At 34.8% G+C, this 26,728-nt stretch overlaps 3 protein-coding genes and 1 long non-coding RNA gene across 5 annotated transcripts; all 4 read right to left on the bottom strand.

Annotated features, from left to right (window-relative positions):
* Positions 1-3,186: 3,186 nt before the first annotated feature.
* On the bottom strand, positions 3,187-7,562 carry LOC128237111 (uncharacterized). Of its 2 annotated transcripts, XM_052952331.1 has the most exons (4): positions 6,132-7,562; positions 5,711-5,758; positions 4,926-5,031; positions 3,187-4,635 (listed from the first exon to the last, which is right to left on the bottom strand). In XM_052952331.1, the coding sequence occupies exons 1-4, from the start codon at positions 6,973-6,975 to the stop codon at positions 4,581-4,583; spliced, it is 1,053 nt and encodes a 350-aa protein (XP_052808291.1). In that variant the 5' UTR covers positions 6,976-7,562; the 3' UTR covers positions 3,187-4,580. The 2 variants fall into 2 exon arrangements, with proteins under 2 accessions (XP_052808291.1, XP_052808293.1); XM_052952333.1 differs by lacking the exons at positions 3,187-4,635; positions 4,926-5,031 and adding an exon at positions 5,422-5,551 and having other exon boundaries at positions 6,132-6,975.
* On the bottom strand, positions 6,132-12,021 carry LOC128237110 (uncharacterized). The gene is made up of 4 exons (XM_052952330.1): positions 11,162-12,021; positions 10,817-10,928; positions 9,743-9,893; positions 6,132-9,254 (listed from the first exon to the last, which is right to left on the bottom strand). Exons 1-4 carry the CDS (start codon positions 11,875-11,877, stop codon positions 7,570-7,572), a joined length of 2,664 nt encoding a protein of 887 aa, XP_052808290.1. The 5' UTR covers positions 11,878-12,021; the 3' UTR covers positions 6,132-7,569.
* Positions 12,022-12,234: 213 nt separating this feature from the next.
* On the bottom strand, positions 12,235-21,131 carry LOC128237597 (signal peptide, CUB and EGF-like domain-containing protein 1). Its single transcript, XM_052953186.1, has 7 exons — positions 20,942-21,131; positions 20,505-20,627; positions 20,285-20,407; positions 16,500-16,622; positions 14,596-14,718; positions 14,184-14,297; positions 12,235-12,445 (listed from the first exon to the last, which is right to left on the bottom strand). The coding sequence occupies exons 1-7, from the start codon at positions 21,129-21,131 to the stop codon at positions 12,345-12,347; spliced, it is 897 nt and encodes a 298-aa protein (XP_052809146.1). The 3' UTR covers positions 12,235-12,344.
* Positions 21,132-21,565: 434 nt separating this feature from the next.
* On the bottom strand, positions 21,566-25,569 carry LOC128237167 (uncharacterized). Its single transcript, XR_008261513.1, has 4 exons — positions 25,476-25,569; positions 22,926-23,005; positions 22,628-22,726; positions 21,566-21,599 (listed from the first exon to the last, which is right to left on the bottom strand). It is a non-coding gene; the product is annotated as an uncharacterized LOC128237167 (long non-coding RNA).
* Between the last annotated feature and the right edge of the window lie 1,159 nt (positions 25,570-26,728).

Here is a 26,728-nt window from a genome sequence, read left to right as displayed (position 1 = left end):
ACTTTTTATTCATTTTGTAAGGTGAAGAATTCTACTTAAATCAATTATGAGCTTGCTTGAGCAAAAATCATTATTTTGCTATCTACCATAACTAAAATGCACTCAGGTACTTAAGAAAAAATGAAGGGTGTAAATTCCATTAGGTGAAGATAAATGTTACAAAACACACAAAAGTACATAATGGACAACTATTTGAATTAAACAAAAGTTTAAAATGCGAACATATCATTTATTGAATTAAAGGTATAAAACAAAGTATTGATCGTAATTAATTAATATAAAAGCACATATTCCATAACTGTATGATGAATTACGCAAGTGGTATTAAATTGTATTCCTCCGTCTGCAGATAGAGTTGGGATCTCTAATCATAGAAGTACTTGGGGTTTTTCGATAAGTTTATTATTATTTGTTTTATTGTTAAGTTTCCTCAAGTTAATGCATACATTGATACGATGTACCTTTTGCGTTTAATCTATATCAAGAATTGTATGGATAAGAGTGAGGTTTGTACACATAAACTGTTTTAAACCCCTAATAAATTTACATTTTACTGACCGTCACAGGGCGGTACCTAACAATTCTTGATTAACATACCTAGTTTTTTTATATAAATTATGTATGCACTGTGCTGTTTGTTGATTTTTGTGCTGTTCTTCCATGTTTCTTGTTTGTGTTTTTGTGTTCTATGTCTTTGGCGTTAACCCAGTGCCATTAATCCACGTTTTATGTTTAAACGTTTTACTACAGAGCATGTTTAAGCAGCTTTTCGCATAAATATTAAGGTCAATAAGGTATTTTCCTGGCCATAGGAAGAGGTGTGAGGGACAGTACTGTGGCTACGAGCTGTGTACGGTGGTATAACAAGGTTGCAACAACTTTTTATCACACTCAATAAGAGTAATCAAATATATATTCATTTTTTTTTTAAATATCCAATCAAGTACCATTTTTTATAATGTTTATTCATATGAAAGAGTAAATTATGGGATGAATCCAAATTATAATTAATCAAGAATGAAGTGTTTTTTAAAGAAAACAAGACTTGAATTTCCTATCGCATGTCATAAATGATTAATCATATAATATATTATATATAAAGCATCGATAAACATATATATATATATACCACATGTATATCCTTTCGTATTTCAATGCAATAAGGTTAACAAATAAAACCTTGAATTAAACCAACTTATCAATACCATATGAAGATATAAAAGCATCAAATTTAATAAAAATGTTTAAACAAATGTAAACATAAACGGTCGAGAACAAAATATGCGCTACACGTGTCAAATTTAATCGTGTCAAAATCAACATACCAGAAGAATGAAAAGCTGGTCGGTAGTTGGCGGGGTAATATCCAATTTTTCCTGAAGTAATAGGAATCCGTGGGACATACAAAAACAGCCAAACGTCTCTGATTGTCTTATGTATTCGCTGTTTGTACTCAACATCGGTGTGATTTAACGGGGTGTGTAACATATTGTGTAAAAAAGGGTAAACTAGTTTTTAAGTCAGTGAATACTTAAACCATTCAACAGTTTGTAACTAAATGTGTACATTTATTTTGAAGCAAAGGTATTTATTATAGGTATTGTGGTAGGCTACTTTGACTTTGTCCATTACACAATGTCAATTATGTATATGATCATCAAGGCCGATAACTATGGTTAAATATTTTGTTTTAGTGGAGTTATCCCCCTGTGTTGTTGTAAAGCATGCACAAATAAGCCCAAAAGTATTAGAATATGTGTTAACAATTATACATAATGGGCATATCTACACTTGTATAAAGATAAACCTTTTCGTTGAAGCACTTAAGATGAACCTATAAGTTTGTTATTTTCATTTTATTCACCTTTTTACGTTTTTAAATTATTTAGGATTTTTGGGTTTGTGCCCCTAAACTGGCTTAAACCACTAGTTAATTCATGTTTTACTGACCGTTCCAAGGCTGTACCTAACAATCTTTGAAAACTATACCTTATTATTTATAAAGTATATGTGCAGTGTGTTGTTTGTGGGGTTTTAGGCTGTTGTTCCATGTTGCTTGTTTTGTTTTTGTGTTCTTTGACTTTGGCGTTTGCGCTGTGCAATTATTTTGTGCAAATAAACGGGGTCTATGTTTAAACGTTTGGCAAATGGGCTTGTTTCTGTATTTTTTTATATAAAAATATGTATACAAATCTATGTATTATCGAATTGTTCAGTTTTACCATTTGTGACTGCAATTTCTCAGACTCATTATCAAATACTTCTTATACTGAATATGTCATGTATTTTGAAACTCCGTTTTTCATTGTTTTGATCGGATATTACTCGAAAACTAGTCACCGTCCAGCCCCTGTTCAATCGCTACCAAACACATAATATTCATTGACATGTCACCGCTCGGTCTGAACAAATCCGACAAGTTGTAAAAGATTATGATTCAAATATGGACAGGAGGGATTGAAACGGCCCCAGTCTGTCACAAATGAAATCAACCGTGGAGAGGCCGCATCACGGTCGGTGTTTAGGTGATTTGGGCTCAACATAACATAAATGAACGTTTCTTTGTCCGTGTCCTTTATCGTTTGTTTTCATCAGCATCAGCCTTAATCTTAATGATTAGTAAGGTTTCAATTTTATTATTCGGAGCGAAAGAACAGAGAAATAGTGGTGTACACTTTATTAACTATCCTTAACTGCAATGTTTCATCAGTGTTACCTTTTGTAGTATCTGTAGTTAGTATACAATACACGTTTGGATTGAATTGTGTGAAGAATGACCAACAACAATTCGAAAGCAGATGCGCAGTGGTATTTTGGTGAGATATCGAGATTCAGAGATATAACAATAGACATGCATGCTGTTAAAATTCCGGCATTTCGATTTCCAAAATGCAATGACTTGAGCCCAATAGCCGAATTGATTGAAAACAATATCGGGATACTGGTCGTCCAAATGTGAAGGGGGGGGGGGTGGAGGCGGCACTGTTCTCTCGAATAGCACTTTTATGCATATATTGAATGGTGAAGTTTGTGCACCTTTTAAACTCGGTTTAAACGCCGAGTCGTCTCTTGAAAACTGCCCATGCAAAGACGGACACGTTTATGTTTTCGTTCTCTTATGAATATTTTACCCTTGTTATGTACATAGTTTGTTGATGTGAAACAATTATTCTAACTATACAGTAGACTATATTCGTTTTAAACTATATTAAATTTGACAAAAAATAAGTTTAATTTTGGGATGTATTGAACAGTGAATATACAAGCATATGTATTGCGTTGCAAACATTCAAACCCTTTTCTACAATTAAACAACACTTCGATTCTGACAAAAATAAATACAGATATTTATAGACTTACTTTTAACTATTTACTGTCTACAACCTGTTTTCATAAAGGAAATTACTTTCTTAAAACTTACACTTTAATCATACAGTTATCAAACATTGTCAATTGATATGAGTGATTGTATTTATAGTAAAATATATTTATATAACGCCTCCAATATGAATGACAACGGTGACCCCATATTTTCTCATATTAGGTCATTTATCTTTATATCATACGAATCTGGCGTCTAATTTCCGCTTCCGATGAATATATGAAACATTTTATACAATAGTGATGGCGTCTTGATCGATGAAAACAGGTTGTTGACGTGACATATACGTTTCGGGTTAGTAGGCGACCCGATATGGGGTGTATGGGGCGCAAACAAACCCATTGAGTTCGGGCTTCGCTCTCACCCGATATGGTTTGCATCGACCCGTATATCCTATATCGGGTCACTTCTAATTACGTAACTTTTAAAACATAAAACATCAGTATGCGTTACAAATATAAATATATATATACAAAGCTTGTATGGTTATTCTCAGAATTACATTACTAACACTCATAAGCGGTGATTAAAACAGTACTTGCAGGTGTTAACTTAAGTACACATCAATCATCATTTACATCAAATGATGGCAAACATATTCGACATGACCTTTTTAAGATACTTTAAAATCTGTAATAAAGAAACATATTGATGGACTTGGCATAACTATTCCTGAAAGTATGAGATTTATTTTATGTAAATAAGTAGTACAGTGCATGATAGTTTAGAAGTTAAATGAAATATACACCGCTTCTACGAATGAATAAGCAATTCAAACTGCACATATATACAAGTATACTATTTCTACTATTCTCAAAAAACTTGCAAAAAAACAAATATGAAAAATAGGAATTAGTTTCAGGAATGTTCAAGTCTTAAACAATCTAACATTTTATCAAAGGTACATTTTTACGAGTATTTACAAGGTGTCGATTCCCCTTATGCGATCATTTTAACAACATTAAAGAAAGTGAATGTTCGGATGCTTTGTTAACGTTATATTAATAAAAAAGTTTTTGCAATATTTAGGCAAAAAGCAATACTGAGTAAAGTTCGTTAGTCAATCGCTATCACTTTCGACGGCATTGCACTTTCTCGTAGGTTTTAAATGGATCCTTTGATTATTAATCAAATGATTCTTTGATGTCTGTCGATTCGCATCAAACACAACTGGAACTCATCAATAGCACTGGATTGGCTATGCCTGTACCGCTTCAAAGTCTGTCAAAGCCACGTCATACTCTTGCCTTGACCTATGCGTATAAAACAAACAAACAATCAAGATGCTATAAAGCGACAATTATATATTTATAAAACGACTGGAAACCCGAACTTTGCTGGTGGGATAACTAAATTGAAAATAAATATCTACTCCGTTCCTTATGAAGTTTATTGGTGAATGCTACACTATTGACCCTGTGACATTATTTTAATAATCGCAATAAAAAGCTGTTTTAAATACGAAGAACCATTTTCCCCCACAAAACCATAAAACAGATATTCATTATTAATTGTGACATGTTCTTGTTATGTGGTAACTAACTCTGAAGTAATTATTCTGTAGCGCCATACAGCATATGCAACAACAAGTCCTGCTAACACAAGGGCAACTGTTGTTAGAATCACCGCCAATGTCAGTGGGAACGCATCTGAAATTAAGTCGATATAATTATTTATTCTTTAAACTCCAAAAAAAAAACAAAAAAACAGAACGATATTGTGTATCATGTAGGCAATTATTAAAGCGGTAAATATGCAGATAATTTTCCATCCAAAACACAAATTTAAACAAGCAGTGAACATTATCAAAGCAAATTTCTATGTATTCAATAAAACGTTTAGTCATAAAATGATAGATTTCCACAGAGACATGATATTTTATAAATGGTGAATGAAATCAAGTAGCTAATATCATGTTGTAAGGAGGGAGTTACTACTGTACTGAGCAGATCGTCCCTTCAAATTAGCAATGCATATTGGTTCTTATTATCGAAACATGTGCCAATTTACCAAAATGTTGTTTTGAGTGTCATCGCCATACGACTTCCGAATTCAGCTTTTCACTTGAGAAACTCAAATGTGTTTCATCTTTCATATTATTTTGACTGATGGCTCTTACTTCCCGTTCAAAATATTTAATTAGAAATCAATGTAACATTCCGTCAGCACCTATGAAAAAACCTATTATATTTGAACAAAATTACCTTTATCTTAGCAGGCAATAAACATGGAGACAAATACTGGCATAGAATACGAAATTAAACATAATTAAGACGCGCAATATAGCAAAATATGATTATTCCTAACAAGAACTAGATAAAATGGTACCTTCAATGTTTGGAGTAAAGGTTGAAATGTCAAATATTTCATCTTTTTCTGTAAAAAAAATACTCGATATCAAATGGTATTGTAACATATTAACTCAAACAGGTCATTGAATCCACGGAATTTTAGAAAAAATCGTCCCTTAAATGGTTAAGTGGATAAGTCCTGTGTTTAAAGTACACTAACATTGGCGACCCCAATATGACACTGATCTATTTAAGCAAGATGCGTAACAAACACCATACTTGTATATTGAAATAGTATGTTCTATTTCATTTCACAAGCCGTTTAGATCTAAAAGGGGTACATGTCTTTACAACATAATATGAGGCGCCATATTTGCTGTGAATTTGATTTACTATAATGCGATTCTTCAAGAAAAAGGAAGACAATAAGAAGGTGTGTATATGAAAACAGCAACTACCTGTCACATTGATGTACGCCTGCATCATGATAAGGCTAGTGACCAAGTTGGATGCTACACAGTGGTAACTACCTTCATCCGAAGAAGTCACATTATGAAAGGTCAACATCATATTTGTCGACGAGTTGGTGATTTGTTCATCGTTTTTAAACCAGATAAAGGTAGGCGGAGGACTTCCTGTGGCGTTGCATACAAGGTGAAACGTTTGCCCTGCTACTGCTGTTTGGTTTTTAAGAGGATACATACTGGCAGGTGGAGTAGAACAGAAGACGTTGGCGTCATTTATCGCACCAAGGTGATCCATAAGACCTTCCGACATTTCGTATACTTCCAGGATTGTCAGTGAATCGTTACTAGTCAATGTTAGAAATATGTCCTCAAAGGCTGAGATACTTTCCAAAATGTCGTTTTTGTTAAGCAAGTCAGTTGATGGCATAACAATTTCATATAGTGAGGCGACAGCGTAATGTGCACAATCCAGGAATGAGACGCATGTGTCTGAGCTGAAGTATTCGCTTATTCCATCTTCCATGGCGATTACCCAATAACTAACAATTTCTATGTTATTGACATCATCTGTTTGATTTTGAAGCATTGAAGCCGCATCTCTAGAAAATCTTTCCACATCCGATAAAAAAAAATCGCTAGACAATTTTTCTTTAGCTGAGTCGATGGCTTCTGTAATTTCAGTAAGGCTTATATTGAACTCAGTCATGGCAAAGGTTGAATCAATTCCTATGTCCGTTAACGAGGCATTTACTAGTGATTGCTTATCTGTTGATCCCTGAATATCGTCCTGTATAAATGTCGAATTAATCACGGTGCTTGCAGTTCCGTTTGCCATGTCAAGCAGTGTCCAACAGAAAACTATGAATGCTTTTGAACTTGATACAGTTTTGATAGAAAATTTCGGTCCTTATATCATATTCTCTGTCCGTCTGATTATTTGTAAAGCCAAGTGTATCAGCGATGATGTCAATGGTTTCATTGTAAAACGTTTCCGTGGCATTAACATGGGTATCTCTTTTTTTTCGATAATGCTTGTACAACACATTCAGCGAATCATATTCAACAGATCGTCGGTTGCGTCCGAGGCTTCCGATAGAATTTAGTATAGATGTAATTGTTGCTTTGGCCGCATACCACATACTTTGAAAAATGTCCTTAAAATTGATGCGTAGTCTGATGGTTATGAATCCAGTTTTAAAAGCGTTCACATCACAGTGGACATCAAACACGGCTAAATCATGCGTTGAAAGTGTTACTTCAAATCCGCAATTTCGCACATCAATGGTACTCTCTATTCCATATTCAATCACAAAGTTTAAAGCAGAAACACCTAATTTCACTACTTCCTTAACAGCCTCCAAAGCAAGTTTTGCTCTTTCCATTATCTTTTTAGCTGCTTCTAATCCAAGTTTAGCCAATTCAAGCGCAGCTAAGCTATATCCAAAATAACCCTAGATTGGTCATAAATGAATTGTGTAGCAGACAATGCGTTTTTCGCGGCATCAAAGGCTAACATTGGGATGCGGACAAATACTTTGGCGTTTTCCAGCGCTATATAAGCAATAGCTCGAGCGGCACTGCATATATGGTTAAAAACGACGCAGACTGGATCAGGAAAAGATGTCATACAGCTGGTAAACTCACAACATGGGTATGATATTTTCCTGCCCCAGACACGTTTGCGACACGTTTTGCATTTGATTCCTGGAATGCATATTTTATTGCATCCTTTAATCCTACACAGTCTGTCGACTTTTCTTTGTGCTTCTCTTAGTTTACTTGATGCGTCTTGAAATGGTTTCTTTGCATCTTCTAGTTTGTCTTTTGCTCTCTCAAGTGCATGTATAGCATCGTCGAATTTTGAATTTACATTCAGGAAAATCGACTTCTTATCTTCAAGCCAGTTTTGTGCCGAGGTAACCCCTTTTTGGGCTTTTGTTATACCTTCCTGTAATTTACTAATTCTATTGTTGGCCTCATCAGCAATTGTTTTTGTAAATCTACGAAGTGCAGCTAAATAACCATCATCAAAACTACCATTTTCATCATCATCGGCTACGAATTTTCCCTTTACACCAAATGTCAATAAGTACCAATCATTTCCAAGTTCTGCAAATATTTCAAGTTGTGCTTTGTATGTATCCCATATATTGCTTTCGAGGTAAAAATATAAACCCTTATTGGTTATGAACAGATCTGTCTGAGCCCCAATGCCGAGGAAATTGGCTTCTACTCGTAGCAAAGCAGCAAACTTACCATTTAAATCTAAGCTTATTGCAAGTCCAATGCCTAACCCAGCTTCAATACGAAGGAAGCGTCCGAACTTGATTCCAGAAGAGACAACACCTAAAACTCTGATGGCCTTTTCCCCTTTGAGAACACTATACGCACGCACAAACCGGCTACATGCCGCCAGACTGTCAATGGAATACACCAGCTCAATTTCGAGCCCTATAATCTTCAAACCATATATATCCAGATCACCTTTAAAACGAAAACCAGCTCCATTCATTTTCTTAAACAGCAAGGTTGCTTGATCAGTCACATTTCTGATCAGCATATTGACTCCGTTTCGTACGGCGTTCGTTTCATCCTTAATACGCTGCGTTACGTTATAACTGTCTAGTCGTGAATTTTCTTTTATCGAATCTAAAAATGCACCAGTGTTGTCTTGTAGTTGCGTCCAACCATCTTTCCAAACTCCAGTTATTAGTTGAATAACTTGTTGAATAGTTGGTATATCGCTCATATCTTCTAAAACGTCTTCAACAATGTCTAAAAGTTTCTGACTTGACGTTATTACCGTATAAAGCAAAATGGTTGAATGGTTCGACAACAGTGTTGCGTATCTGTGTAAAACATCTTGCAAGAGATTAACAAACCGCTCAGTCCTGTTTTTCAGGTCAAGCACTTCTTTTGCTGCATGAATTAGTAAGTGGTTGTAAGCTGGAGCACTTGGATCACTGGCAAGAAAGGCGTAGGCTTTAATATTGACACCTGGTTTGATGAAACTTAAAACTGGTGCATCGAGAAAGGCTTCAGCGTGGAAAAGTACCGACATGAAAATTCCTGCAGGGTTTGCATTGCGGCCACAAAAAATTCTCTGATTATATCCTAAAAGGGAAATTTTTATAAGATATATACTCAGCAAAAAACACCAGGCATTGTCAAAAAGTGATCAGCCAATATCTATTTTACGACTGAAATTAGGATTTGTTATGAGGGAAATGTGACCCCCTCCCTCCTGATATTTGGAACTGTTGCAAATATATCTACAGAAAAGAGTTAATGTCACATGTCCAAAACTTCGCGAGTAAAGTAATATATGTCAAATAAAAAGCATAGGAACACAATTTCCAAGTGAAAGGGAACAAATAATAATAGCCAAATAATGACGTCAGAAATAGAAATGTATATCAATTAATAAGATATGTTTTTGAATGTAGTATAGCTTTACCAAAAGTGTGAACAGACACATATGGAAACTGTCGGATTGGACTTGTTTAGAATTGTATTATGAAAAATAGCTTTAAAGACCCTAGATTTATGTCAAATTTAATAAATCTAGTTTTTACTTTATTTTCGTTTTACATATTACTCACCTCCAAGCGAAGACAGAGCATTAACTTCGCCATTGCTCGAGCCTCGAATAATTTGTAATCCAAGTGGAGTTTCGAATGTAAATTCTAAAGCACCAGCTGCTTGAAGTCTTACTACAAAACCCCATTCTTCAAGAATAAAACTTTTCAAAAACTGAAAATATTTAATATTATCATATGTAGCACCTTCACCCAAATTCCCTTCCTATACACTATGCCGTTCAATCGTATATTTACAAAGTCAAAACACCACGTCCGATGAAACAATTTAAGTTTATTTTTAGCAATTATTTATTTCTTAACTTTTATTTATTTATTTTCTCAACTATTTTGTCCTATATCTCGTTTACGAGAGCAAGCTGACTCTCAGATCCTAACCTGGTAGACTTTTCCTTACCAGAAGCAGACTCTCTATCGAACTCCCAAAATGAGGTTTTATACTCCTTAATTAGCCCCAATTGTAGTTGACCATTGATAAGTGTTTCCTAATTCTCCTTTAATAGTCTAACGATATCATGTGATACATTTAGCCTCACGTGACAAAAATCAAAGTATTTTACTAGCTATCGCCACCAAAAGAAGCTTTTCGATCAATACTTTCAGTAGCGTAAAATTTTACTAGACTAAACCCCTTTAATAGGAATTTAGTAAACAAGGTAATTCAACTTATTTCTGGACTGTACTTAAAGTAGCCATCAGCGGTTGACCTTAGCCGTAGCCGATTGATATTCGATGGTACCAAGTTACGTATGTTACCTTAACAGCGATGAATTAATACTGGCGGGGCCATTTTGTTATACATATAAAAAATGCATATTTCTTAAATATCAACTTTTTAAATCCAATTTCGTTTTAAGGAATATATTTTCTAAGACAACATTACATTGGATTTAATAAACTGTCTATTATACTGTTAATTGTACTCCATAAAGAGGTTTAAATATTACAAATGCTTCATTTTAGAAAGTTTGAATGTGGACAGGGAAATGTATTATGAAAACCTATCAAAATATGTATCTGTATCCATTTTAAATGATAAAATTTAATACAAAACTACATACGAATACTCCAGCTTACATTTGTTGGTGACAAGATAGAAAGAAACGCATTTGTCGTTCCTGATACTCTGAATATGTGAGTTGCCATTTTGACATCGCCTCCAATCCATATATTTGCTTCTTGAAACACACTAAACGTAAAGTATTTACAATATGTATAATAAGGTATCTGATGATGTTGTTTTAAAAAATATCGTTTGCTATTGATTGAAAGTTGTAACATATCAGCTTATTACATTACAAGATTTAATCAAACATCGTTGGATGTTAGCACGGTATAATTCCTTTTTTAAAAGTAAATAGTTTACAACATAATGAATAACACCTAGATTGCAATCAAATTCGTTATTTGAAATCAACTCACGGATACTGAATAATTTCATCCCCGTTCCATTGCTGCAAATGTGTTGTCTTCGCATGCACGTTAATGTGCTTCTGAAGAGACAAACCTACTCCTATCGGGCGGATATACAAACCAGAATCGTTAATTATTTGCTTGAACATGTCAACATTGTCAAGAATGTCCCTTGATTTTTCAGGCAATATTAGGAAAACAGATCCACCATAATCCTGGCAGATATCAACAATAATGCAATACATTTTGTTACTGACTGCAGTCGGTAATGCGATTTCCTGACCAAAAATAGACAACGCAAAACTGCTGCTAAACTTTAAAACAGTGTAAAGGCGATCAGAATACAAAGGTGCTCCTCTGCATTCTGTCTTTTGAATATCGTGACCCTTACGGAGATCGGTTTGTAGATCATTAACACCAAGTATTTCGTCTCCCGCTGGGAGGAATTGTAACCAGTCAGGTAATGAAGTATCCATATTGTGAAGGAACGATGATAAAAATGAATTTGAAACAAGAAAGTCTCTGAATTCACTTGGCGTTACATCAAATGTCCAGCAATGTTGCGATCTTTCTTCTCCATATGGAACGCCATCGTTGACATCACGTGATAAAGCTCCCATCATAAATTCGAAATCGTCAGCTCTCATGACAAGTTCTATGCCTGATATAGACACTGGTAGGGCTGTTTCAAAGGCTTCAACAAATACAATACCATACGTATACATTATTCCAGGATCAGTTTTTAATCTGTACCATTTCGATGTCGATGAAAGTAGAATCTTTATATCAGTCTCCTCGTCGCATTTCGTTAGAACAATTGTTGAGCAGCCTTGAGGTAGAAACCGTCGTACCAACCCATACTTGGAGAATACACTTGGTCCAGTTGAACGTGATAACATACATTGATATACAATGAGTGTTGACACTTAATATACCGATGTTGACACGTGACCTGATTGGTTACCACTTAGACGAGACTAAAATGAATTAAAATGTTTAGCATCTCGAATTTATAGTCCATATATAAGATATATCTGAGTTGAATATTTAATCAACTGAGTAAGCTTATTAAACAAATGCAAAATTAGCTTCATTTTTAATTTAATTTGTCATGGAAGCTTAAAAGAAATATCGATTCAAAGTAAAAAAATAAGGTTATTGTCTTTACCAGAACAAGTGACGCCGTTATCGTTCAATGTGTTGTTGCCGCTGCATTTACAAACAAATGAACCGAATGTGTTATACATTCATCCTCACAGCCCCCATTTAGAAATCCAGAGCATTCATTCAAATCTAGATAAAAAGCTAAACTGCATTACAGGGATGAACCAAAAATGCCTCCAACATAAAAAACATGCAATGTGCTTATTTACTATCTAACGACAAAGATGATGGATCTAATCTTACTTAATAAGTAAATTCAACTACCATATAGGTGGGTGGTTGTGTGTGTGTGCGTGTGCATGTGCGTGTATTTGCACGAATTACTAATTCCAAGTATGAAATCTAATAATTCTTCATAAACAAGACACATCATTAAATAATGCTGTTCTTTCGTCAAGTTAGTTCAGATAAGTTAAACGTATTAAAGAATATTAATAATGTCTTTTTACAAAAATTAACCCGCATCTTTATATATCCTTTACTATTGATTGTGACGTCCATAGCATCTTTTTAATGGGATCCGCCAGTTGGCGCTTTCGAGAATAAAAAGCGCGGCCTGTATGCAATGAAGATAGTCGCGAGTTAAGGACGACATGGGTTGATTTTTATAAAATATCGTAGGAGTTTCAGTTTAATATGTTTTGAGTGACACAATTTTAAAATATTATTTGATTTGCCAAAAACGTTTACAGAGCCTAAACCGACCAATAAACCGTTCTGTTCGCAAAATAGGTAAAACTACTCAGATATGGTAATTCCAAAAGAATGATCATACACAACGAGTATCGATAACACCAACAAACCTGAAAATTCCATGTACCAACTAAGTATGAAATATATCGGGAAAACAGCGGGGACTGCATTTACACAGATTGTAACTGCAGATTTTGACCTGAACCAGTTTATTTTAACATTTAATTAACAATTATGACCAGTTTGCCACAAACTTATGCTGCACATAGCATTTTTTCTCAGCCAGTGTATTTAAAGTAATGGGATTCTGAATCATAACAACACGGAGCAGTGTTGAGACTTTTATCAGCCATCTAGAACCTGTTCAAATCTCTAGAAGCATTAAACGGCTGTATTTACTTGTTTTAAAAATGTTCTCACATAATACAACTCGAATGAAAAAGCTATTTAATTTGCCCTAAAATGTAACTGATAAGTGCCTGTCATTAACTATAATGTAAGGTGATAATTTCAATACAATTAGCTAGTATCATACCAGTAACTGATATAAGTACTTTGAACATTGCTTTCATCTCTTAATTTTATTACTAGTGTAAGGTTAAGTAAAGTAAACCCGATATTTTGAATATATGTTGTAGGTAATGTTTCGATTTTAGCGTTATTTTTAAACTAGTCCCTCACCCTCAGTTCCTTGCCAAGGTGTATTTTAAAATCTTCGACTTGAGTTGAATTTAACATTATTGTTGCATTCTTATCAACGTCTTAAGTAAATTAGCATTTTAGTTCGTACTTTTTTTAAACTTCTTTATTCATGTCATGTTATATAGTACATCTAATGTATCTTGTGTTCGATACAGTTTAAATATACAACTTATAAGGTAAAGATCGTTCATTGGTCTAAGAGAATAGTCTATATACTTTCGATATAAATTGAATTTATTTATTTAAAAAAAAGCAATAGGGTTAGCTAAGTTATAAAAAAATCGCTTTATTAATTAAATACAACTTAAACGTGGCATTTGGTGCCTTTTAGGATTCTATATGAGTAAATTCTATCTTTCGGACTGAGGAATCTTTATAGACGAAATGTCTGTTTTCCCCATATAGCATCTTTGAATATTTGACAGGTATAAGCATTTTACAAAGGTTCAATTGTTATAAATGTATGACAAACCAAGTTCGCAGTGCGTTCCTGTATAACCTTTAGCACAAGAGCAGGTATACCCTCCAATGAGGTCAATACAAAATCCTCCATTCTCACATAAGACGCCTTGACATTCATCTGTGTCTGTTAAACAAATTAGTCTGGCATTAATGTCATACAGAAACATGCGACTAAGCAAACATTGTAAAATGTTAAAATATAAATGCCAGTTGTGCTCAATATTGTTAAATATCAAAAGGTATAATGAAACACTCTGCTTTATATCATGATCAATATTATAATCGAATGTCTATCCATTAAAATTTACCTGTTGTTGTAAGCTCAGTTAATGTAAAACTGTAAGAGTTTTAGATTGACTTGAAAAGATAATATCATAAGAGAGAAACCCGGGGTTTGATTATAAAGATACTAATATACATACTGTTACAGGTATATTCATCTGCCGCGAGCACGTAACCATTCTCACAGCTGCATGTGTAGCTGCCGGGTGTATTGGTACAATTCTGAGAACACTGAGACGTCCCTTCTAAACATTCATCTACGTCTGAGAACAATAAAACATGTATATATATTTTTTTTACAAATGAGCACCCTTACCAGTATATTTGTATTTGATATTGTTGTGTCGTGCACGCCTATGTGTTGGTTGTCGTTGTTGATTCGTTTCAACGAGGATTACAAGCCATAAACAAGGTTCATATACGATATTGTTTTCATTTTTTGCTTTCATTATTAACATTTATTTTGGTATTTCAATTATCTGTATGACCCTTAGTTTGTAATGAAACGAAAAAGCTATGACATTTTAAGAAAGAAAAGTTTACCCTCGATGAATATTGCTCCATGCCAACAAAATATGTTTTGTTATTATGAACTGTAAAACATCGAAGAAACAAGTTATTTTAAAATCTGTCCATACCAGGTAAAGATACAGCCCGGACACGACAACTTATACTCTATGTCCTTATATGCAGCACTCCGTTGTGAATAAACATCTAACTGTGACCTTGACTTTAGAGGTAGGGACACGAGTCTTGCACGCGACACGTCGTCTTGGTATGTGGAACAGATGTGGCAAGTTATTTTAAAACCGTCCATACAAGGGAAAGTTACAGCCCGGACATGACAACCTATACACTATATCTTTATATGCAGCACACCATTGTGAATAAACACTTAAGTGTGACCTTGACCTAAGAGGTAGGGACACGGGTCGTGCACGCGACACGTCGTCTTGGTATGTGGAACACATGTGGCAAGTTATTTTAAAATCCGTCCATACAAGGGAAAGTTACAGCCCGGAAAAAACAACTAATACTCTATGTCCTTATATGCAGCACTCCATTGTGAATAAACACTAAGTGTGACCTTGACCTAAGAGGTAGGGACACGGGTCTTGCACGCGACACGTCGTCTTGGTATGTGGAACACATGTGGCAAGTTATTTTAAAATCTGTCCATACAAGGGAAAGTTACAGCCCGGACACGACAACGTATACTCTATGTCCTATATGCAGCACTCCATTGTGAATTAAGACTAAGTGTGACCTTGACCTTAGAGGTAGGGACACGGGTCGTGCACGCGACACGTCGTCTTGGTATGTGGAACACATGTGGCAAGTTATTTTAAAAACTGTCCATACAAGGGAAAGTTACAGCATGGACACGACAACCTATACTCTATGTCCTATATGCAGCACTCCATTGTGAATAAACACTAAGTGTGACCTTGACCTTAGAGGAAGGGGCACGGACCTTGCACGCGACACGTCGTCTTGGTATGTGGAACACATGTGGCAAGTTATTTTAAAATCTGTCCATACAAGGGAAAGTTACAGCCCGGACATGACAACCTATACTCTATGTCCTTATATGCAGCACTCCATTGTGAATAAACACTTAGTGTGACCATGACCTTAGAGGTAGGGACACGGGTCGTGCACGCGACACGTCGCCTAGCTATGTGGAACACATGTGGCAAGTTATTTTAAAATGTGTCCATACAAGGGAAAGTTATAGCCCGGACACGACAACGTATACTCTATGTCCTAAATGCAGCACTCCATTGTGAATTAAGACTAAGTGTGACCTTGACCTTTGAGGTAGGGACACGGGTCTTGCACGCGACTCGTCGTTTTGGTATGTAGAACACATGTGGCAAATTATTTTAAAATCTGTCCATACAAGGGAAAGTTAAAGCCCGGACAAGAGTTATTGAGCCGGACACACGGACGGACGGACGGACTGACAGACGGACGGACGGTGCGATTTTAATATGCCCACCTTCGGGGGCATAAAAAACATTATCTTCAATGAGGAAAATACCTGTACATTTAAATCCATCAGCATGCAGCACATAACCTGTTAGGCAGCTACATTGGTAAGCCCCGTCCGTGTTAGTACAGATGTGATCACACGTATGGTTGCCTGTGTCACACTCATTTACGTCTTTGAAACAGAACAAGATGGGTTACATATACAGAATATATGCGAACAGCAATAATCCGAATACTTAGATTACAATGTAAATAGTATCTAGCCATGTAAAAGTGCGCAAAAACTGCCAGGGATAAACCAAATAATTTATTTATTAGTTATATATATATATAATGTGATAGAAAATAAAAACTGTTCAACCAAAATATATGTATATTTATATATGTATGCATGTATGCATGTGTGCTTGCGTGCGTGCATCCGTGTGTGTATGTGCGTCATTATAAATACCAGATAAGGATTGAAGAGAAAGCCAAAGGCTTATATGTTATATGGAACCCTTTTCTTGCTATAAACAATGGTATGAATTGATGGAAGCCGATGGAAGCCAGTGAAATGCGTGTAGCGCATAACTTAATAATTGTTTTATGCTTTAATGGTTATCATATTATCAATCATGCTACAGACATAATAATTACAAAATATTAAACATAACAGGGACGTTCATAATTTATAGATCGTTACTTAGTGCTTTTCAAAGTGTTAATAAAGTTAACATATCAAATTAATAAAACTATCTTAGAAACATATTACTCGTTTGAGTATATTACAATATTTGGCTTATTAAGTATTTATCGATGTTTGATTTTAAAGTAACGTGAAGAGGCAATTTTGGATCGGAAGCGATGTGTTGAGATAGAATATCAGAAAGAAAAGAGAGAATAAAATGGAGAGTGAAAGCATGGTCGCTCAGCCCAATCGGTAAGCGTTAGCCTTCTTACAAATCCATAACACAGTGTTAATAAAATACTATTGTAGCAGACTCGATGAGATGTATTAATGAAACGATGATCTTTGCATATTTCAATATTTGAGTCTTCGTCAAGATTATTGTTATCGTATTAGAGGCGGTCGGAAGGGGGAATTGAAAGAAAAACCTTGTAGATTTTCAACTTTACTTGATCTTAGTTCCACGTAGAAAGAACATTTAAGATGATAGCGTGTAGTTGCTCAACTTCACCAAACATACACAATGGATCTTCCATGATAATGTTTGCAAAGTAAATATTTTCTTTCAAATTACGACAATGAGTCTTGAGCCATGCATGCTGAATAATCGAGAAGCGTTGACCATAGTAAAACTGTGATGAACTACAGTGTAGAATAACATGTGTGCTACAAATGATCGTTCTGCCAATGAAGCAATGCATACTAAATAAAATCCATAAGTATATTTGTCTCCCGCCTAAATACAAATGATATTTCATATGACGTAGATAACCACGTTATGCCCATAGAATGCAATGCAAATTGCTCGGACAAAAAACAGTAAACGTTTTGAAAGTAGTTATCTCGTGATAACTGACAGTGCCAAGGCAAAATCTCTTACGGCAATCTTGTTTATGTTTGTGATGTATATTTAACCACTGTATATTTGTATATTGCTTTGATATATCTTACATCACCCCATTAGAGGTAAAAATGTATATTGATAAGCTTAATACGGCGAAAGCTACAGGATTAGATGGAATAGGGCCTAATATCCTAAAACAATGTGGTGATTGTATTGTTATACCACTAACGTCCATTATAAATAATAGCATACGGCTAGGAATATTCCCAGACTCATTTAAAGAGGCTAAGGTTTTGCCTATATATAAATCTTCTGGTCGCAATGATCCAAATAATTATAGACCAATTTCTATCCTTCCAACACTGTCAAAGGTGTTTGAACGGCACATGGCAGATCAAATCAAAACATTTTTAAAAAATACGAATATCATACATGAATTTCAATCTGGGTTTCGAGAAAATCATTCTTGTCACACAGCGTTGATAAGAATAATTGATGATTGGATTGATGGAATTGACAATGGAAACTATGTAGGTGCTCTCTTCCTTGATTTACGAAAGGCTTTTGATCTAGTAGATCACCAAATACTTTTACATAAATTGAAATTATACAATTTCAGTGATAATACCGTTCAACTGATAACTTCGTACTTGAAAGATAGACACCAAATTGTAAAGTTTGGGGGTTTCCAATCTTCACGAAGATGTATAAGGTCTGGAGTTCCTCAAGGATCCATTCTTGGACCTATTCTTTTTCTTATATATATTAATGACATTACCTTTGAAATAGAAAATTCCTTGATTGACTTATATGCTGATGATACTACCCTATATGCAAAAAGTTCAAATACGCAGGAAATTGAACGTACGTTGCAAATAAATTTAGATATAATATCGGAGTGGTGCAAAATGGCAACATGGCAATACATCCATTGAAAACGAATTGCATGTTGCTGGGTTCAAATGCAAAGTTAAGAAATGCATGTGCACTCAAATTATTCGTAGACAATGTACTTATTGAAAATGTAACTTCGAAGAATTTGCTTGGAATTGTTATTGATTCATCATTGTCATGGAACCTGCAAGTTGACTTTGTCTGCAAGAAAGTAACTGCAAAGATAGCTCTTTTAAAAAGACTTAATTACTTTTTAACGGATCAAATGAGACATTTGTTTTATAAATCGTATATACTTCCTATGTTTGACTATTGTTGTAGTGTTTGGGGGAAAAGCAAGCAAACGCATACGAAACGAATAACCATGCTTCAAAAAAGAGCTGCTAAAATTATGCTCTTTAAGCCTATTAGAACGCCATCGCATGAATTATTTAAACAATTAGAATGGCTTCAATTTGAATACCGTTGCAAATATCAAACGGCTGTTATGGTATATAAATCTATTAACAATCTTACACCGAGTTATATAAGAGACATTATAAAGTTATCAAACAATACAAGATATGGATTACGATCTTCTACGCGACAAGACATTGCCCACATTCGACATAAAACTCAATACAAGAAACACTCGTTTGCATGCTACAGCGGGACAGTTTGGAACTCTTTACCAGAACGAATACGTAAATCGAACACGGAAAATACATTTAAAGCCTGCTGCAAGAAGTTCTTTTTACATCATCAATTGCAAAAACCGTTGTAAGAATTGTACGCATAATTCCATGACTATTGTTTTTTTTTGTTTGTTTTTTTTTACATTATATATATCTCGATTAAGGTGTTAAATACATGTGTGACTGTCCTACTTACTCAGTTAATAAATTTTAATGATACGATTTGTTAACCTTTATGTACAAATTGATGTATTGTTCGGCATTGATCTTATAATTAATGTATTATATTCATGTTTCTTTATGTTTTCGTATAACATTTTAATACGTACCCTTTTGAAATAACATAAAATGCTTACGTTTTCATTCTAAGCATTTATGTGTGTGTGCGTGTGTATGTTCTTTCAGAAGGCCACATTGTAAATAAGTCGTGTGTTATGTTTTGTTTATAATATGATGCCTATGTCTTAATGTGTTACCTTCTTTAAATAAAGTTATTATTATTATTATTATACTGTTATTTACATTGTCTGTTGATGTTAAATCATTATCTTAGCCCTGTCTCTAAAAAAGTTTAGAGGTGTGTATTTTAAACACAGTTACAAATATCCATAGTCATATTACTTAGAATATATCCGATATTGCAAAGTGATGACAATTATCTTCAAGCTTAATAATTTTGCAAAACCATTCACACAATGAATTACTAAAAATATGTATTTTTATGTTAAGTTCAGGGTATTTGTTTTAGATACCTTTGCATGTGTTTGAACTAGTGTTTATGTAATACCCTGTTCCACAACTGCATGTGTACGATCCAGGAATGTTGTTGCATTGCTGGTCACAGGGGAACGGAGTTTGGCTGCATTCATCTATGTCTGAATATACAAATTTAGTATTGAGGCAAGAATAAGTTAGCCTTGTGTGGTATTCCCCAATTATACAAAGGTTAACAAATATTAAACATTCATTTACCGTCGCATGTCTTCCCATCATGAGAAAGTTCGTGTCCAGCATTACAGGTGCATGTATACGAACCAGCTGTGTTGGTACAATTATGGTTGCACTGTGACTTTCCGGTAGAACATTCGTTGATATCTGAAAAAGGTGTGCCATGGGTTACATATTATAAGACAACGAAACAAAAACAATTTAAGTGGATGTCGACATGTAACAAGGAAAACAAACTTCAGATTAAACACATATGTATTTACTGATTGTTTCTTGATAAATAAAGTAAAGTGATATCACGCTTTTTTTTAAACATTCCAACGTTTTACGTAAATAGCAATAATAACGTTGATACCCCTGAAAAACGGTTGCCTGATGTAACAAATACCAAAATGTTTAAGGTATACAATTGCTAGTCTCGATACAACCAATAACATTTATTTAGAAAACGTTATACTAACCATTGCATCGACGTCCGTCAGAAGCAAGTGTGTAGCCATCCCTACAGCTGCACTGATGTGTCCCTGGTATGTTTGTACACGTGTGGGCACATCCTCCATTGTTTGAAAAGCACTCATTTGTATCTGTGAGGAACATTAAAGAATCATATGTGCGTGTACAGTAGAACCATTGATCCAAATCCTTTTTCATTATATAAAAGGTAATTTACAATTCAATTTACTATAAACAAATCATTATACAGTTTAATATCTAAACTACAGTTCAAATTATAGTTTTAAACTGTTGGTATGTTCAACAGTTTAGTAGATAAAATTAGATTAACATTTATTAAGTCACAAAACGTCCATCAATAAATTCAATATACGTACAAGCCAAGGATAGGATATATTTTAGGAATATAAAAGTAGTAAATGTAAATTTCGAACATAGGAGCATTCTCAAATTTCTAAAGCCTAAACAGGCAACTGATGAATGCACTTACTGCGTACATGCCCTAATGTAGATAGTTGCGTTTATTACCAGTTTGTCAAGTATACCTTCACAGGTTTTGAGGTCAATCGTTAACATATCCACTGTTACATGAACACGCAAACGACCCAACGTTGTTAGTGCAGACGTGCTGACAGCCGCCGTTATTTGAGGAACACTCGTTTGTATCTGAAATACATTCAGCTTGTTATATAACTTGGTATTTATTATAGGGATGCAAACGAATGGCAAATTTGATATTCGAATATTCGGTAATTCTTTCGATCGAATATTCGAATATTCGATTACCAAAAAACAGGTCTTAAAAGTTGTAGTTAACTTCAATTATTATCATATAAGTTATAGCCATGGAATTTTAACCCTCGTTTCTCGTAGTTCAGTACGCGCGGCGGACCCTAAATTTTCCAAAATGAGCCAATAAAATTTCCCATTTTCAGAAAAATAAAAAGGAATACATTTTCAATAAACATTAAAACAAAATCGAATAATTTTAACTTGTTGTGCCTTTTAAAAAAATACCAACTTATATAAAGCTAGTTTTCATTGTATGTGTGTGTGTGTGCGGGCGTGCGTGCGTGCGTGCGTGCCTGCTCGCGTGTGCGTGTGTTGTTTTTTCTACTTGTAAGCGCTACGTTGTCCCTGTAAATTTTACTGTATAACTGGTATTGAAATGTTGCATGACAATACAATTGGTCTACAAGAGAGTTATAAAAAATGGTATTGTCGAGTTCGAATTCGTTAAGAGGAAGATATCGGTCAGCATTTTCATTATTGATTTGTATCTATTATATAGGTGAAAACCATTAAATTGTGAAAAGTAGCTTACACAATTCAAGATACAACATTCCTAAACTATTTTACTGCATAAATATTCGCAAAGATTATTCAATGTTTTATAGCCACAAATCAGCAGTAAAATTTAAAAAAATGTCCGGCAATAATGTTTCACTGTAGGCTAGACTCCAACGACATAACGACTCAAAGTTGCTTTTTTCGACTTGATCATCTACTTTGTGTACTATAGCGAGATGATTGAACAATAAGTCACATAACAACAGCTTACGCAACGGAAAATCTATATTGAAATGTTTGATTTGCAAAATATCCAATTAAGCATTTCACTCCTATTATTATTTATCAAATAGTAGTGCGATTACCATACAATATATATCAATATAAAATTAGAGCCTCCGTACCTTCACACTTTGGCAGCTGGTAGCCGATTTTGCAGCTACATTGGTCCGGGTCTGTACACGTGTTGTTGTTCAAGCATGATATGGACCCAAAACATAATGCTGTATAAAAACAATGTATAGTTAATCTTAATTGCAGACATTTAAATCACTATGCTAGCAGGGGTCCGAGGAAGAAATATGCTTAAACCAATGAAACAGATGACAGATATTTTTCTTCTGTTATTCATTATTGAGACTAGTTTTTGGACAGATTATCTGTTTTTACAGGTAACAAACAAATTTGTATAAATGAACGTACGTGTGTTACAGTCTGAGCCGGTATATCCCTGGCAGCAAATCTGACAGTAACACGTGTTGGAACACGAGTAATACTTTGTCCTGTAACGGGTCATATGGTAAAAATAAAGCAAAATATTGTCATGTTACATACAACACACGGGGAAAAACGAGCGAGACAAGATTTTCAAGCATTTACTGAACAACATATTGATTTTAATGATACATGCTGTATGAACAAAGAAAACATAAATTGTATAACATATAAATACAAACTGAAACAAAATCTTTACGCTAGCAATTTGAGTGTTTTAAGCATGAAGTATACGTTCTTACTATTTGTAATGACTTATTCCAAGTTTTGGGCAAGAGGACATACTAACAGCTATAGCCAATAGTGGCTGTCTATAAACATTAGACTAATTCATCCTTATTTACTGCTCGGCCAATTTTAAAAAAAGAGTAATGAACAAACATCTATTGTAAAATGAGTAAGTTTCGGCTTCATGACACAGTAACATTTACTGATCGCTACTGCGAGCTTCAGCATAAATCATCAGATATTTCATACATCGAATATAACACATAAAGATACTATTTCATTGTATGTTAAATACACTTACATAAAAACCCCAAACAATTATGTCTATATCCCATGCAATGGACCATTAAAGTATGGATAATAAATCAGCACAAACGCCACTTTTATCAGCATGTACAAGTTTAATTACACAATTACGAAAGAAGATATTATAAACACTATTTTTGCAAAGTATATGTTTTTTATTACGTACGCAAAAACAAACTGAGTGAATTTCGTCACTGACGATATTCTATTCCCGGTATCTTATTTATTCATGCCCGATACGCGAGCGGGTTTGCTTACATAACTTTCCCTTTGCATCGCAGTAAATTACTAGGTATGTATGGAATGTGACATGATAGTCTCTCGACAAATAAAAAAGCGGAAATATTAGAAAATCACATAATTAGCATCGTCGGATACCCCCATTAAACAACTACGATATGCTTTGTTTTGTTAGCGATTTGGCTAGGAAAATCTCGTCATCATGAATATGTACGTGCAGGGATGGCTGTCGAAACATGCAGGTCTAAAACATGTACGTGCAGGGATGGCTGTCGGAACATGAAGGTCTACAAATACGAACGTGCAGGGATGGCCGTCGGAACGAACATGAAGGTCTACAAATATGTACATGCAGGTATGACCGTCGGAACATGAAGGTCTACAAATATGTACGTGCAGGGATGGCCGTCGGAACATGAAGATCTACAAATATGTACGTGCAGGGATGGCCGTCAGAACATTATGGTCTACAAATATGTAGGTGCAGGTATGGCCGTCGGAACATGAAGGTCTAAAAATATGTACGTGCAGGTATGGCCGTCAGAACATGAAGGTCTTAAATATGTACGTGCAGGTATGACCGTCAGAACATGAAGGTCTACAAATATGTACGTGCATGTATGACCGTCATAACATGAAGGTCTACAAATATGTAGGTGCAGGTATGATCGTCAGAACATGAAGGTCTATAAACATGTACGTGCAAGGATGGCTGTCAGAACATGAAGGTCTACAAATATGTACGTGCAAGGATGGCCGTCGCAACATGAAGATCTTAAAATATATACGTGCAAGGATGGCCGTCAGAACATGAAGGTCTACAAATATGTAGGTACGTGTATGGCCGTCGGAACATGAAGGTTTACAAATATGTACGTGCAGGTATGGCCGTCGGAACATGATGGTATACAAATATGAACGTGCAAGGATGGCCGTCGGAACATGAAGGTTTACAAATATGTACGTGCAGTGATGGCCGTCAGAACATGAAGGTTTACAAATATGTAGGTGCAGGTATGGCCGTCGGAACATGAAGGTCTACAAATATGTAGGTGCAGGTATGACCGTCAGAACATGAAGGTCTACAAATATGTACGTGCAGGTATGGCCGTCAGAACATGAAGGTCTAAAAATATGTACGTGCAGGTATGGCCGTCGGAACATGAAGGTCTACAAATATGTACGTGCAGGTATGGCCGTCGGAACATGAAGGTCTAAAATATGTACGTGCAGGTATGGCCGTCAGAACATGAAGGTCTATTAATATGTACGTGCAGGTATGGCCGAAGGTACATGAAGGTCTAAAATATGTACGTGCAGGTATGGCCGTCGGAACATGAAGGTCTAAAAATATGTAGGTGCACGTACGGCCGAAGGAACATGAAGGTCTAAAAATATGTACATGCAGGAATGGCCGTCGGAACATAAGTGTATAAGCATATGTGCGTGAAGGTAAAAACAATATATATATAATTGTAAATCAACATGTACGTGCACGTAAATAAATATAAGAGTGAGGGAATAACAAATTGAATGCGATGGTTAAACAATATGTACGTGCAGGTTAAACAATATATACGTGAAGTTGTTACAAATATGCATGAGAAGATATATTATATCAGAGTGCATGTACTACTTACATATATGGTTTGCCGCATCGGATTTTGTTTTAATTGGCAATTTAATTTCAATTTTAAAGCATACCTGTGTTTAGTACAACGTTGCCAATCAAACAATCCACACGCGGTTGTGTATCGTTCACGGGTTGAACATTGTCTGCTGCATGAGTAGGCTTCAGAACAGAACCCAGCTTCTCCCGAGCTGCAAATAAATTTACAAAAAGTAGTATGTGCATACTCAACATAATATACGCAATTTGCTGTGACTTTTTATGCATTGTTAGAAAGAAATACGGGTTCAATAGTCATTATTTCGTTCTAGAATTGTTCAAAAGTATTTAACTTTATTTAAGAGCTATTTTGTTAATTGAACGCATCGACCATAACCGTAAATAGTTTATCATATGGCTTCATAATATAACGGAAAGAAATCACTTCATAGTTATTACGTTACATTATTTTTTAAAGTAAAATTTAAACGATAATGAGAACAAAACAATTAACAAATCTTAAAAAAAAAACTTTTCAACATGTTGATTAAAGTTTTTCGAGGCCCGCTGAGACAAACAAATAACAAGCTATTAATATTTAGTTATGAAGTATGCTATTTACTCTAAATATTTTACGAGGTTACGAGAACCAGAAATTAATTCTAATCAGTTCAGTTGAAGTCTAACTTTCTTAAAAATATAGCGCGTTCTTCCGTTTCTTCAATATGCATTTAAGCATCAGTATTTTGATTTCACTTGTAAGCAAGACATTGTATAAATGTCACGCTTTCTTCTCAATTCAGTCTTAATTGACATTTCTTGTTTGATTCAGAATCAGCTGATTTTGCGTTAATGTCTTGAATTAAGTCATACAAGATTACTCAAAATAGAACAGATCTTTACTGTTCGAAAAAAGGGCCAAAAACTCCAGTTTTCTTAAAGCGATAGTAGCCCCAAAGCATCTATTTGCTAACAATAAATAGAAACACTGCGACCTTATCTTTAGTCACTTCATAAATCACTGGTGTCTAGACAACCTCGCAAAAAATGCTTATTGCAAGACAAAACAAAACAATAATTCCGTGCTGCTTTAAGTACCATTATTAATTATGTATCTTTCTTAAGTATAGTCTGTTGATTCATGTACATATCTACTTTTTAACGCGGATAGCGTGACCACGTTTTGTTTACAATAATGTTCACAGATTATAAAAATCGAACCCAAATCTTTCGAGTGACACCAAACCGCATTCGATAAGAGTTTGTCATTACCATTTTAAAGCTATACTCTCACAGATTAAACGTTTTGACAACTTTTTTTTATTTTTTTGTCTTTGAACGAGCCAAT

The sequence above is a fragment of the Mya arenaria genome, chromosome 6, assembly GCF_026914265.1.
Source record: "Mya arenaria isolate MELC-2E11 chromosome 6, ASM2691426v1".
Classification (NCBI taxonomy): Eukaryota; Metazoa; Mollusca; class Bivalvia; order Myida; family Myidae; genus Mya; species Mya arenaria.
Note: the sequence above shows the minus strand (reverse complement) of the source record. Positions and strands in the feature narration are given on the sequence as shown.